This window comes from Gorilla gorilla, chromosome 5, assembly GCF_029281585.2.
Source record: "Gorilla gorilla gorilla isolate KB3781 chromosome 5, NHGRI_mGorGor1-v2.1_pri, whole genome shotgun sequence".
Taxonomy (NCBI): Eukaryota; Metazoa; Chordata; class Mammalia; order Primates; family Hominidae; genus Gorilla; species Gorilla gorilla.
The window spans coordinates 113,911,859-113,927,285 of record NC_073229.2 but is presented as its reverse complement, the minus strand read 5'-3'; the positions used below and the strand labels follow the sequence as shown (position 1 = coordinate 113,927,285).

At 39.6% G+C, this 15,427-nt stretch overlaps 1 protein-coding gene across 6 annotated transcripts in view; it reads left to right on the top strand.

The window, feature by feature from the left end:
• Positions 1–15,427, top strand: part of MDN1 (midasin AAA ATPase 1) — a 189,084-nt gene that overhangs the window by 63,596 nt on the left and 110,061 nt on the right. For all 6 annotated transcript variants that reach the window (XM_055391822.2, XM_019029484.4, XM_055391823.2 and 3 more), the window contains 7 exons: positions 4,834–5,045; positions 5,617–5,720; positions 8,611–8,755; positions 9,222–9,318; positions 11,198–11,311; positions 13,330–13,477; positions 13,938–14,048. In XM_055391822.2, coding sequence (XP_055247797.1) covers positions 4,834–5,045; positions 5,617–5,720; positions 8,611–8,755; positions 9,222–9,318; positions 11,198–11,311; positions 13,330–13,477; positions 13,938–14,048 — 931 coding nt within the window. The remainder of the gene's footprint in view (positions 1–4,833; positions 5,046–5,616; positions 5,721–8,610; positions 8,756–9,221; positions 9,319–11,197; positions 11,312–13,329; positions 13,478–13,937; positions 14,049–15,427) is intronic.

The window sequence follows — 15,427 nt, the reverse complement described above, 5'->3', positions numbered from 1 at the left end:
CTTTTGCTCTTTGTTAGTGTCCATTATCCATTACCTCCTTGGTTTTTATTCTTTTGTGCTTCTTGCTTTTTGATTAGTGTTTTTCCTTCATTTAATTTTAAACTCGTTTTTGTCATTTTATTTAACATGGGCTTCTGGTAAGCAGCATGTAGACCCTCACATTACCTGTAGGTAGAGACATAAATTTGAAGAGTTGCGGGTGGGGACAGCCAAAGATAATCCTTGAAAAAGAGTAGAGGGCATGGAAGACTTAGATGTGGCAGATAAAATCATTCCAGAAAGAGAAAGTCTAGCACTAAAGGGCAAAATACAGAGTGCATGTTCATAGCACTTACTATAGGGAATGGGCTTCAGAGGGGCAGCCTCTGAGGGAGAAACAGTGATATATTGAGAAGGACCGGTTACCCTGGAGAGCTTGGCAATGAAAGAAGAAAAAAAATAGAGGAAAATTAAAGATATTGTAGAAATAGTAATAAAGCAGCCAATCCTCATCTTCCTTGCCACCCACCCATAGAACAGTCTTTAAAAGAAACTGCCCAGAAGAGCATATGGCAGGAGCATACAATTTGAACTCAGAACCCTGTCCATGACATGAAGAGAAAGGGCTTATCATTCTAATTACTCAGCATGTACATTTTATATTCTTTTTACACTTTTTGTTGTTTCACATGTTATAATTTTGTGTAGCCATTCTCACATGAATGCTTACATGTGGTTCCAGTATATGTAACAGATATAAGCAAAGTTATTTTCCATGAAGGCAGGTGTTATGGACCTGCTGCTTCTTGGCATTTAAGTGGCTCCTAAGGTGCCTTTTTGCAGAAGACAGTTTGAAAATCTTGCTCTTTAGTTGTTTGGTTGTAGTTTATATCCTCAGTTCTCTGAGGTGTCAGGTTGGTTCCCATTGAATATTTGTGTTGCAGTTGCAGTTGATTTTGTTTTGTTTATTCTTTTTTGAAATGTATGTTTTTTCATCTTTTCATGTATTGAAATATGTATTGACTTAAGGGCTTTAGGTAATACTGTGCTCAGCTTTAAATGAATGAGCTTTCCTTTTTTTTTTTTTGAGATGGAGTCTAACTCTGTCGCCCAGGCTGGAGTGCAGCAGCGTGATCTCAGCTCACTGCAACCTCTGCCTCCCGGGCCCAAGCGATTCTTCTCCCTCAGCCTCCTGAGTACCTGGGATTACAGGGGCCCGCCACCAGGCCCGGCTAATTTTTATATTTTTAGTAGAGATGGGGTTTTGCCATTTTGGCTAGGTTGGTCTCAAACTCCTGACCTCAAGGCATTTGCCTGCCTCAGCGTCCCAAAGTGCTGGGATTACATGCATGAGCCACAGCGCCTGGCCTGAATGAGGTTTTCTTTAAGGAACTCAGTCTACTTTGAAATATTAAGCTGCCTTTTTCATAAATTCAATAGATCAATAATAACAGAGACATTAATAATTGTATTAATTATCTATTAACTCTCTATGGCAGTCATTATGTGCCAGGCACTGTTTTGAGTCCTTTTTCTGTGTTAACTTAGCTGGTCTTCTTAAAACCATGTGAGACAACAGACTGTTACTCTCTATATTTTAAACATGAGAGAACTGAGGCAAAGAGAGATAAGTCACTTATTCAAGAAAATGGCAGATCCAGGATTTGAACCTAAGCAGTCTTGAGTGTCTGTGTTCTTAACCGTTACTCTGCTTCTTCAGTTAACTTTGGATCCCATTTATACTGTTATTTTCAAGACTAGCGATTTTGGCCAGGAGCAGTGGCTCATGCATGTAATCTCAGCACTTTGGGAGGCAAAGGTGGGAGTATTGCTTGAGGCCAGGACTTCGAGACCAGCTTGGGCAACATAGTGAGACTTTATCTTTAGAATAAAAAGTTAAATAAATAAAAAGACAAGCAATCTTATTTAAATGACACATATTTTGTTCAATTTCTCACCATTTTCACTGTTGTCGTTCTAGTTTATCTACTGTCTAGTCCACTGCGTTGATCTCTTATCTTTGCTTCTACTCCTAATCTTTTTATAGTCTTTTTTGTTTAGGAGTTACAATGATCCTTTAAAGTATAATCAGATAAAGTATAATTTTGTGTGTGTGTGTGTGTGTGTGTGTATGGCGGAGTCTCACTCTGTCTCCCAGGCTGGAGTGCAGTGGCATGATCTCGGCTCACTGCAACCTCCGTTCCCGGGTTCACGCCATTCTCCTGCCTCAGCCTCCCGAGTAGCTGGAACTATAGGCGCCCGCCACTATGCCTGGCTAATTTTTTTTGTATTTTTAGTAGAGATGGGGTTTCACCATGTTAGCCAGGATCGTCTCGATCTCCTGACCTCGTGATCCGCCCACCTCTGCCTCCCAAAGTGCTGGGCCACCGCGTGAGCCACCGCACCCAGCCAAATAAAGTATAATTTTTTATGGAGGCAAGGTCTTGCTTTGTAACCCAGTCTGGTCTCACTCTCTTCCTCAGGTTCCTCCACTGAACTTCTCAGTCCATTTAGGATAAAATACAAAGGTTTAGAATAAAATGTTTGGTTTGTACAGCCCTTCATAATCTGACAGTGGTACTTCTCTGATATCATCTCCCACCTTCCCCTGTGTTGCTGAGCTCCAACCACTTTCTTCTGCTTTGCACGTAAATGCTTGCTATTTCTTCTGTATGGCCTCCTTGCACCCACAGATAATGCTTAGCTCACATCCTTGCTTGACTTAGGTATCCTTCAAATGTCCCCTCCTCAACAAAGCCTTTCCTGACTGTGATATTCAAATTACCAAAACTCACATCACCCATTCAGCTTTTACCCTACACTATGTTCATAGCACTTAAGCTACTACTTGACCTCCTGAGTTTGAACAAGCCTCCCACCTCAGCTTCCCAAGTAACTGGGACTACAGGGGCACACTGGCATGCCTGGCTAATTTTTATATTTTTTGTAGAGACAGGGTTTCACCATGTTGCCCAGGCTGGTCTCGAACTCTGGAGCTCAAGCAATCCACCTGTTTAGCCTCCCAAAGTGCTGGGATTAACAGGCGTGAGCCACCACACCTGGCCTATTGTCACTTTCATTTGATTGTAAGCTACACAGGAGTAAGACCTTGTGGGTCTTGTTGATTCAGTGGCTAACATGTATAGCAGGTGCTCAAAAAAATTTTTATAAAGGGATGAGTTCTTGCTCTGTTGCCCAGACTGTAGTACAGTGGTGTTATCATAGCTCACTGTAGCCTAGAACTCCTGTGCTCAAGTGATCCTTCTTTCTTAGCCTCCCAAGTAGCTGAGACTACAAATGTGCACCACCACACCTAGCTAATTTTTTAATTTTTTATGAAGACAAGATCTTGGCTGTGTTACCCAATCTGGTCTCAACCTCCTGGCTTCAGGGGATCCTCCCGCCTTGACCTCCCGAAGTGGTGGGATTACAGGCATGAGCCACTGTGCCTGGCCTCAGTACATTTTTTGTTTAATAAATGGACTAAAGTAATGCCTATGCTAATGTATTAGTGCTATGAGTAAGTGAAAGTGAGTTTGACGTTCCTCTTCAACTTTTTTTCTTTGGAACGGGACTCTCAGATTCAGATGCTCAGTATCAGGCCATTGGGTTTTACTCATCTCATTGTTTCTCCCTCACTAGGCCAGTGAGTCAGCAGTAATCCATCAGTTCCCTTATGTTTGTTGTGAAACATATTTTGGTACCTTTTAAGTTCTCAACTTAAATTATTTTTCATGAAAATAAGATTTATCTCATTTTTCCTGAATTGTAATGGTATGCCACACAAAATTGGGTACTTAAGATTTTCTAGGAATAACTAGTGCCTCTTAGACATCGTATGTTTAAGCTAGAGCAATGTTTTTCAACCTTGTAAAAAATTATCTCTTACCTCCCCCAAATATTCAAATTTAAGTTAATTTCCTAGCTCCTTAGCCAGATGAATTTAATGCTAAGGAATAACAAAGAATCTAAATACTAAGAAGTACAAGTTGAGCTTTGGAGTACCACAAACCATTGCAATAGCTAAGATTTTTTTTTTTTTTTTTTTTTGCGTGCCCTACCCTAATTTTTATCCCATTGAAAGCAATATCATTGTTGCTCTCTCCTACTCTTCGTTTTCCTAACTGATAATGTGTGGACTGTGTTTAATTTACATAAGTAAATCAATTTCAGATACTTATTTTTCCTTGGATTTTGGTCAACCTTAATGAAATATGGATGGTTTTTTATTATGCCCTATACATATTTATTTAGACATGTTGGTAAAATAAATGATATGAATTTTACTATTCAAGTAGGACTTTCAATTTTTTTTTACTTTTATTTTTTTGAGACAGGGTCTGGCTCTGTTGCCCACGCTAGAGTGGCAGTGGCGTGTTCTTGGCTTACTGCAACCTCCACTTCCTGGGCTCAAGCCTCCCACCTCAGCCTCCCAAGTAGCTGGGACTGCAGGTGTGTGCTACTGCGCCTGATTAATTTTTATATTTTTTTGTAGAGACAGGGTTTTGCCATGTTGCCCAGGTTGGGCTTGAACTCCTAGGCTCAAGTGATCTGGCCACCTCAGTGTCCCAATGTGCTGGGGTTATAGATGTGAGCAGCCATGCTAGGCTAGTTTTTTTCATAACACTGTTTATCTAATAATAGTTTTTACCTTCATTATGGGCCCTTCAAATGCTTGCAATGGGGGAAAACAGATTACAATTTAAAACCGTAACGTAGATTTTAAATATTTCAGTAGTATTTCTGACGTTAATTAAATGAAATCTGAGACCTACTCCTATTTTCTGAGCAATGCTTTCTAACTTCTGTTAACTTCAGAAGTTTGTGAATCACATTTACCTGTGTCTGTTTCAGTTATAAACCGGTGGACCATAAGCTTATTTGGCTACCCTTACGGGAGGCATTTGAGGAACTCTTTGCTCAGACATTTTCCAAGAAACAAAACTTTACGTTCTTGGGGCACATTCAGACCTGTTACAGACAGAAACGGTGGCATGATCTCCTGAGACTAATGCAGCATGTACACAAGTCTGCTGTTAACAAGGATGGAAAAGACGGTGAAACTGGTAAGGATGTGACCCAGGCTGCCATGGGGGAGGGCATGGGGCTGGGCTTTAGTTAACATATTAGTTTTGGGAAAGAGTCAAGCAATACAAATTGGAGCTTTCTAGGACTTTGGCAGAAGTGACTAATTATGAAGTATTGTGCCCCATTATTCACGTGATTTCCACAAAAACAGTTGACTGGTAATGCTGATGTGCAAGTACTATTTAGTGGTCAGTAAGGCACATTTCCTCAGAAAAAGCTTATTTCTAAGGAGCTAGATTCCATAGCCAAGAGGCTTTTGCTGGCTTAGTTTACTTCTGTGTGGTTCCTTATCTGTAAAGCAGGAATAAAAATAACTAGTCCAGAGGGTTGTTGTGAGGGATAAATGAGGCAGTTAATACATATATATTCATACATGTGGGCTAATTAGTGTCATGTCTGGCATTTTGCTAGCATTATACAAGTTTTTAGACTTAGTGTTTTGTGTAAGATGCTTAATTTTTGTGTGTTTTGTTAATTGTATTTGTTTGTTTAAAAGTTGTATATATTACAGTTCAAAATGTGTGCTAAATTCTTGCCTTTCTTTTTTAGGGTTACTCATAAAAGAGAAATGGGAAGCATTTGGTCTTAGACTCAACCATGCCCAACAACAGATGAAAATGACTGAAAATACCTTATTGTTCGCATTTGTAGAGGTATTTCTGTTTTTGTTATTTAGCTTATGGGAACGTTGATTTTATGCAAAACAATGTTTCAGGCAGGTTACTATTTTGAATTGTCTTAATGAAATAATGATTTTGGGGGAAGATTTTGAAAAGTGTCCTTCATGGTAATTATGGCAATTATAAGATCTTAATGAGCACCATCATTATTTAAATAAAAATTTTAAAAGTACAAATTGATAAATTATAATTGTATATATTCATGGGGTACAAAAGGGTGTTATGATTTATGAATACGGTATGGAATAACTAAAGCTAGTTAATATTCATCATCTCAAATACCGTTTTTTGTAGTGAGAACATTTGAAATGTACTGCCTTAGTAATTTTGAAATGTACAAGACATTATTATTTATGGCATGGTCGCCATGCTATGCAGTATATATCTCAAAGGGAAGAAAGCTTTTTTTTTTCTGTCTAATTAAGGCTTTGTAGTTTCTTTTCTTTTCTTTTTTTTTTTTGAGACAGAGTCTCACTCTGTCCCCCAGGCTGGAGTGCAGTGGCACAGTCTCGGCTCACTGCAAGTTCTGCCTCCTGGGTTCACGCCATTCTCCTGCCTCAGCCTCCTGAGTAGCTGGGACTACAGGTGCATGCCACCACGCCCAGCTAATTTTTTGTTTTTGTATTTTTAGTAGAGATGGGGTTTCACTGTGTTAGCCAGGATGATCTTGATCTCCTGACCTCGTGATCTGCCAGCCTTGGCCTCCCAAAGTACTGAGATTACAGGCGTGAGCCACCGTGCCTGGCCAAGGCTTTGTACTTTCATTACTCTGTACTCCCTAACTCTCCAGCCTCTGCTAACTACCATTCTGCTGGCTGCTTCTTTGAGTTCCATTGTTTTAGATTTCACATATAAGTGAGAACATGCGATACTTGTCTTTCTGTGCCTGGCTTGTTTCACTTAGCATAATATTCTCTGGTTCTATTTATATCATAGCAAATGACAAAATTTCTTTCTTTTTTCAAGCCGAATAAGATTCCATAGGATTCCATTGTTTGTATATATGTATACATACAACATTTTCTTTATTCATCTGTTGATGGAGACATAGGTTGATTCTATATCTTGACTATTGTGCATAGTGGTGCAATGAACAGGGGATTGCAGACATCCCTTCGACATACTGTTTTCAGATTTTTTGGGGGAATATCTGGAAGCGAGATTGCTGGATCTATTATTATTTTTAAAGATGCAATTGATGACAGCTAGTGAACTCTGGATTCTTTCTCTCGCCATGTGTGTCTCCGGGGAAAGAGTGTGTGGATGTGAGAGAGGGATTTGGACCCGTTCACTTCATTGCCCCAATTTTAATCCCAGGGCATGGACATCTCTACTGTTTGCTGTCCTGTGACCCTGTAGGAAGGATCAACTTGGTTAAATATTTGTGGCTTGGTCATTTAAAAAAAGTTTGTTTCTCTGACAGTCCTTAGATGAAGCCCTAGAGGAAGCAGGAGTCTTACTTGGTGACGTTTTAGTAACAGAGAAGGTCTACTCAACCATACATTATGGGTGTGGAAAATTTGGTCATCAGAATTATTATTATTTTTTTTTTTTTGAGACAGAGTCTGACTCTGTCACCCAGGCTGGAGTGCAATGGCGCAATCTTGGCTCACTGCAACCTCTGCCTCCTGGGTTGAAGCAATTCTCCTGCCTCAGCCTCTGGAGTAGCTGGGATTACAGGTGTGTGCCACCACGCCCAGCTAATTTTTGTATTTTTAGTAGAGACGGGGTTTTGCCACGTTGGCCAGGCTGGTGTTGAACTCCTGACCTCGGGTGATCCACCCACCTTGGCCTTCCAGAGTGCTGGGATTACGGGCATGAGCCATTGCCCCGGGCCCCAGAACTATTCTTTTTTTTGTTTTTGAGACGGAGTTTTGCTTTTGTCACCCAGGCTGGAGTGCAATGGCAGGATCTCGGCTCACTGCAACCTCGGCCTCCCAGGTTCAAGCGATTCTCCTGCCTCAGCCTCCTGAGTAGCTGGGATTAAGGGTGCGTGCCACCATGCCCGGCTATTTTTTGTATTTTTAGTAGAGATGGGGTTTCACTATGTTGGTCAGGCTGGTGTCGAACTCCTGACTTCCTGTGATCCGCCCACCTCAGCCTCCTAAAGTGCTGGGGTTACAGACGTGAGCCACCACACCCAGCCCAGAATTATTCTTAATAGGATTATTTCTAAAACCAATTAAATTGTTGTGTTCTCAAAACAAGGCTTATGTTTTATGACTTAGTAATATACCGGAGTTAATATACTTGTTCTGTTTTATATTTTTCAGTTAAATTTGTAGTAGATTCTTTGTTAGAATGAGCATGAAAACAAAAGCATAAAGCAGCTTAATAGTAAAATAGTTTCTGATGTGTCAACTGAGTAGATTATTAGATTTGTTTTTATTGCTCTAGGAAATAGAATTTGAAGAGATAACACCAGTGTACTAAAGCCAAGGGATGTTGCATTTTAATCTTCAGTAGGTGTGAAAGGCAGTGTATGACAATCACTAAACACTCTGGGATTTAGACATTTGTCTAATCTTGGTATAGCCTGACCCTATATTTTGAGTTTTAATAGTCACTTGGGTGCCTTTAAACACCTGACTACAGTGTAAGCTATTTACCTGACCATCCACATAATGAGAGGATTTAGTTTATTGCATCTCTCTGTTAGGCTCAAAGATATTCCCTTGACCTTTTTGGACATTTAAAAAATTAACTTGGCCTTAACTCTGCCTATCTGCTATCAGCCAGTTAAGGTATAGGCCCATCAAGTAGGAAAGATTTCCCCCGCCTCTATTTCTAACCCTGCTTGCATAACTGTTCTTGGCAAGTGTGCCTTTATTTGACACATTGTTAACATTTTATCTTTTTCTAGGGTACATTAGCTCAGGCTGTAAAGAAAGGAGAGTGGATCTTGTTGGATGAGATTAACTTGGCTGCTCCAGAAATACTAGAATGTCTGAGTGGTTTGCTTGAAGGATCTTCTGGATCCCTGGTGTTGCTGGATCGAGGAGACACAGGTAGCACTTGAATCCCTTGGGATTTGACTTGGTGTCAAGCCCTATGGCCGCTTTAGAGTGAGATTTTTTTTTTTTTTTTTTGTTAGAAGGATGATATGGGCCTCCCAATGGAATTTGTTCATTCTTTAGATATTAATTTTCTGTAAAGTGCATTAAACTGTTGTTGGGTGGTATGGGGAATGCAAAGAAGAATAATATAATTTGACAAGGTGAGTTGTGGATAATAGACACACTTATAAAATAACAGGTGAATGGTTGATAAAATATAAATAACAGTGAATAAACATACCACAAAAGACCGCAGTATAAGATTAGACTGAATACATAGGTCTGGAAAGTTATTTCAGTGGGGTTTCAGAAAAGACAAGGATGGTGTGAGCAGCCAGCATCAGGCTGGCTGGGCCTGGGATTCTGTGGAATTAGATAATCATACCTTTGTTGAGAATTTGTAATTTTCTCTTAACAGAGCCACTGGTTCGGCATCCTGACTTCCGTTTATTTGCCTGTATGAATCCAGCAACTGATGTAGGCAAAAGAAATCTCCCACCAGGAATAAGAAACAGGTGAGGGTTTGGTTCTTGGAGACTTTCCTTTTTTGCAACAGGTTCTTGCTCTGTTGCCCAGGTTGGAGTGCAGTGGCGTGATCTTGGCTCACTGCAAGTACCCGGTTCAAGCAGTCCTCCCACCTCCTACCTCCCACCTCCCACCTCCCACCTCAGAATCCTGAATAGCCGGGATTATGGGTGCATGCCACCACACCCAGCTATTTTTTTTTTTTTTTTTTTTCTGAGACAGAGTCTTGCTCTGTTGCCCAGGCTGGAGTGCAGTGGTGCGATTTTGACTCACCACAACCTCCACCTCCTGGGTTCAAGCGATTCTCCTGCCTCAGCCTCCTGAGTAGCTGGGACTACAGGTGCATGCTACCATGACTGGCTGATTTCTCTATTTTTTTTTAGTAGACACTGGGTTTCACTATGTTGGCCAGGCTGGTCTCGAACTCCTGACCTTGTTATCTGCCTGCCTCAGCCTCCCAAAGTGCTGGGATTACAGGTGTGAGCCAGTGCGCCCGGCCTCAAGTTTTTGTATTTTTAGCAGACATGGGATTTCGCCATGTTGCCTAGGCTAGTCTCTAACTGGGCTCAAGAGATCTGCCTGCCTCGACCTCCCACAGTGCTGGGATTACCAAGACTTCGTTTTTAGATTCTCTTTATTTATAGATTGGTAATATTAATGTAACCGGATTTTAGAGCAATGCTTGAAATTGCCGCTGATAGAGGAATCTTTATTACCTTATTTGTCGTATTCCTCTGCTTTCTGTAGGTGGTAGGCATATGGGAATCTTCAGAACACTGGAGAATTTTTCCCTTTGTGTTAGTATGACAGTGGATATTGTTGAAAATAAAAATCTTTCCTTCCTCAGGTAATCTTTTGGCTATTAGAAAAATTTCATAACACGATATAACAGGAAAACATATACCAGTATACGCATATTTTAGGAAAACAATCCTCTTTGGATGAGGCTAATGATTTGAAAAGACCTTTAAAGTTTCTTTTATTTTTCACCACTAAGCACTGACATGAACAAGGTACTTAGTTGTTGGTGTTTTATGTATGTAACATTTGGGAAAAAATAAATGACCAGATTTATTGTTGGTAACCGTTTACTTCATTTTGAGTTTTAAAATAGTAACTTTATTAGATCCTCTCTCTTCATTATAAAGCAATAAAAGCTTGTTAGGGAAGCTTTAGAAACTACATTAAAGTAGTTGTTTTCTCTTCAACCATTTTGTTTTTGATGGTGAGGGGGCTTGTTTTTTATTGCACTTATTTTTTTAAATAGGCGGTTATGATAAAAAACACTTGAAAATGAGGATAATTAATTCTTATTTTTGTATCTTTTTTTTTTTTTTTTGAGATGGAGTCTCCCTCTGTCGCCCAGGCTGGAGTGCAGTGGCGCAATCTCGGCTCACTGCAGGCTCCGCCTCCTGGGTTCACGCCATTCTCCTGCCTCAGCCTCCCTATTAGCTGGGACTACAGGCACCCGCCAACACACCTGGCTAATTTTTGTATTTTTAGTAGAGACGGGGTTTCACCATGTTAGCCAGGATGGTCTCCATCTCCTGACCTCGTGATCCACTGGCCTCGGCCTCCCAAAGTGCTGGGATTACAGGCGTGAGCCACTGCACCCGGCTTTTGTATCTTTTTCTTCTTGTAAGGACTATACGTAGAAGACTTATTGCATAGAAGAAGCAATAATGGTATATTTTTGGTAATGGTTACATTATCCTTTAATTATGCTAAGTTTCTATATCAGGTTGAAAGACATTTTATACTGCAAGCAGTTAAAATGAGCTGACACAGCTTTTTCTGTTTCATGTTTTTCTGTTGTCAACATAGTTATATTAACTTCCTAAAAAGTGTTTATTATGTATTGTTTTACAGGTTCACAGAACTTTATGTAGAAGAATTAGAAAGCAAAGAAGACTTACAGGTTCTTATTGTAGATTATCTGAAAGGATTGAGTGTGAACAAGAATACAGTGCAAGGAATCATAAAGTAGGTTCCCTTTGGTATGTCTTTATAAGCTCTTTCTCTGAACATGAAAATGTGCTACTCGTGCACACACACAAATATATATTCTTTTTTACTTCTAACTTGAGAAAACTGATGGCAGGATTATTATTTAGATTCTCTTGTAAAGTTGGAACCTGATATGAACTCCTTCAGGTTTTTCTAAGGAAATTACATAGAAAGCTATGAATCATTACCTATGAGAAGATATAAACTATCAGATAATGCTCTCCTGATTACCTTTATATTCATAGCTGAGGGTTTGAATTCTTGGAGATGTACATGGCTTGCGTTTTGAATCTGTCTTGAAGAAGGTTGCTTTTCTATTTGCAATATTTATACTAGCTATGTGGGATGTAAGGAGAAAAGGGTTAATATAATTGATTGTGTCAGGTTTGGAATTAATGGAAGCTTAGCCTAATAAATAATAGAGTAGTTACGTGGCTTGTGCTTTAATTTGAGACTGTTATTCCTGTTTTTTGTATGCCATATGGACAACGTGCAATCTTTTGTGTCAGACAACCTCAATTCTAGTATTGGTTCTATGAGAAACTAATTGTGTCATTGTGGGCCAGTAACTTAATTGTGTGTTCTCCAGAAAGAATTCCCTGTAAAAGGATTGAAATAGGGTGATATTAATGTTTTACTGTGTATTTGTGTATTTTTTCTCTTCCTTAATACAAATACTTATTGAGTGCCCTGGTGCTAGGGTTATAGCTATGAGTAAGGCAGACAAAAATCCTGGTTCTTCTCATTGAGCTTTAATTCTAGAGGAGTCAGGTACTGTAATTTTAGGTTGTGATAAGTGAAAACATATAAAGCTGAGTAGGGTGTAGGAAAATGAAGACTTGGAGTTCTATTTTTTTTTTTTTTCTTGGATACAGGAGCTTTGCTTTGTTGTGCAGGCTGGTCTTGAACCCCTGGCCTCAAGTGATCCGCCAGCCTTAGCCTCCCAAAGTGCTGGAATTACAGGGATGAGCTACAGCACCTGGTCCTGAATCCTGTATTAAATAGATTAGTCAACAAGGCATATGTTTAGAATGCTTCAGAATGGTTTACCACACCACACCCTAAATTGGAATACTCTTTGTTAGCCAAGAATATTTGGACAAAAGTGTAAATACGTATAGTTAAGATTCCAGATGCTAAAGGTAAACTTGTATAAGTGCCTTATTTTATCTAAAGAGGTAGATAAAGGATAAAATTAGGCACTTATAAAATACTGATAGTACAAGTAGTATATATTCCATATATTAAAAACCCAGTTCCAAAACATAGGTTCTTTCTACACAAAAATATTTTGAAAATATTTGTGTATTTTTGCTATCTACAAAAATATTTTGTTAGCTAGCAAAGAGGCAAGATAAAGCTCATTTGGGCAGGAACTTGAATTTCATCTGTGATGCATGCATACTTGGTTTCATTTGATCTTGTGGTGCTAATTGATCACAAATTTCACAAAGTGCAAGACCTTCATGTTTCAGTCTGAAACTTTTCCCATCCTGTCATCATCTGGACTTCTAAAGTGTGGTAGTGACAATAGTAATGGCCATCGTATCCTCCTGCTTTTTAACGTTTTGTCAGTACTAATTATAGCCATATTCGTAGCCTTTCAAAACACCATGCGTTGTTTGCCATGTCTTTGTTCATCCCCATTTTAGATTGCATAGGAACTTTCTTTGTCCCTTAAGCTTGAACAGACTCTGGAACACAGAAGCTTCTCACCTCTCTTTATCAGTACCTTTTTGCTAGAGGAATTGCACATTGCACTTCCCAGTTTCCCAAAGGAAATAGATAGGTGTTCATTTTTTATTTTGAAAGATATCTCTGAGTATGTGAAAAGTAGGTTTAAAAGAGACTAAGATATTTTGATGCATGCCCTAGGAAGTTGTGTGCATGATCATTTCTGATCTAAAAAATGTCCTTTGGGTTTTCTGTAGAGAATTGATAATACTGGATACTTATTAGTAAATAAAATTGCCTGACCTTTATTCTATTTGTAGCTTCTACACAGCTTTGCGGAAAGATTCTGGGACCAAACTGGTGGATGGCACTGGCCATAGACCTCACTACAGCCTTCGGACTCTGTGCCGAGCCCTGCGATTTGCAGCCTCCAATCCATGTGGCAGCGTTCAGCGCTCACTCTATGAGGTCTTTCTGAAGTCTCTTTGACAGGATATGAGCTTAATGGAGGGGTTCATGGGAAGGAAGGAATAGGGATGCATATGCCAGGTTGCCTGTGCTTTCCAGTTAGTCAGATCAGCCCATAATACCTCTTACCAGATCTACCTTGCCCTTTTAAATTAAATATTTTACTTTTTATTTTAAAATTTTTATTTTTAATTATACATAGAGACAGGGTGTCACTGTGTTCCCACTCTGGTCTCAAACTCCTGGGCTCAAGCTGTCCTCCTGCCTTGGCCTCCCAAAGTGCTGAGATTACAGGCATGACCCACCATGCCTGGCCTACCCTTCCCTTTATCTACCACCTTACTATATTTAAAAGTTGGGAAGCAGCATCACCCAAGAGGTTAAATTTTGTTCTGGAAATAAGTTTGGTTGTATTGCAGAAGGTTATTTAGCATTATGCATATTTGTCTTTTCTTTCTAGGGTTTTTGTTTGGGTTTCTTAACACAGCTTGACAGGGCATCACACCCAATAGTTCAGAAGCTCATCTGTCAACACATTGTCCCTGGCAATGTCAAGAGTCTGCTGAAGCAGGTATGTTCTTTTGTTATTTTTGACTTGTTACACTTGAAAGGCTGAATTACCAGATTTTCAGCTGTTTGGTTTTTTTTTTTCACATAACTTTTTAATTATAAAGGTAATCTGTCGCAAAAAATTTAAACATTACAGAAACATATGTTTAGATGGTGAAAGTTTCCAATAAGCATGCTATTTGGAGATTTAAATACTGTGGATAATCTTTCCAGATAAATTGTATAATGTATATATTTTATTTTCTTACATATCCAAATTTTGGTATGTATATGTTGATTTATTGAGGTAAATTGTAAAATTGTAAAAAATCGTAATATGCGTTTAATGTAAGTGGGACTGTCTTATAAGAATATTGTTTTTTTGTTTTGTTTTGTTTTCTTTTCTTTTGTTTTGGAGATAGAGTCTTGCTCTGTTGCCCAGGCTGGAATGCAGTGGTGTAATCTCAGCTCACGGCATTCTCCCCTTCCATGGCTGAAGTGATTCTCCTGTCTCAGCCTCCCGAGTAGCTGGGATTACAAGCGCATGCCACCATGCCCAGCTAATATTTGTAATTTTAGTAGGGACTGGGTTCCATCATGTTGGCCAGGCTGGTCTCGAACTCCTGACCTCATGATCCGTCCACCTCGGCCTCCCAAAGTGCTGGGATTACAGGCGTGAGTCACCGTGCCCGGCCCATAAGAATATTCTGTAGCTTTCCTTTTTAACCTATCTGAATCTTGGATATATTTTTGTTTTTGTACCAGAGTTCATTGTGACATGCCTTCTAAGGGCCACATAGCATTTCACTGGATGGGTACACCATAGTTTCACTATCTGCATAGTTTAACTACACAGTTAGGTACAATCTATACCTTCTGATTGATGGTTGGATCTTTTTTGAGGAGGCAGTAGTGGGGGCACTGTTATAAACAATAGCCGTTTTGGATTTGACAGGAAATTACAGAATAGCATGGGACTGAAAGAGGCTGAGAGAAACTTGCTCACAATCAACATGTAAATTGGCTTGTTTACATGTTGATTGCTTATTCATTAGGAAGAGAGAGCCCTTGGGACTTGGAGTTTCTTTGGACTCAGCCTTTTAAAAAATCGTACAAGTAACACATGGTAAATACTTTTGGTAAATTGTAAAAACATTGAGTAAAGACTCAGGTTTGCTTTTACCATTATTGTAATCAAATACCCGTCTCTTCCAGTTGGTCTTTTTGTGTGTGTATGCCTCAGGGTGTGATAGAAACTTAAAAAGATCCTTCCTCCTCTCCCCCTATTGCTTCTCAACTCAACTGAGGAGGCCTTAAAAGCAGGGCGTAGACGTGTAGCTTGAAATCTGGGGACCAAATGCTCTAGAAGAGTACTTTTCCATAGTTATAGATTTGACCACC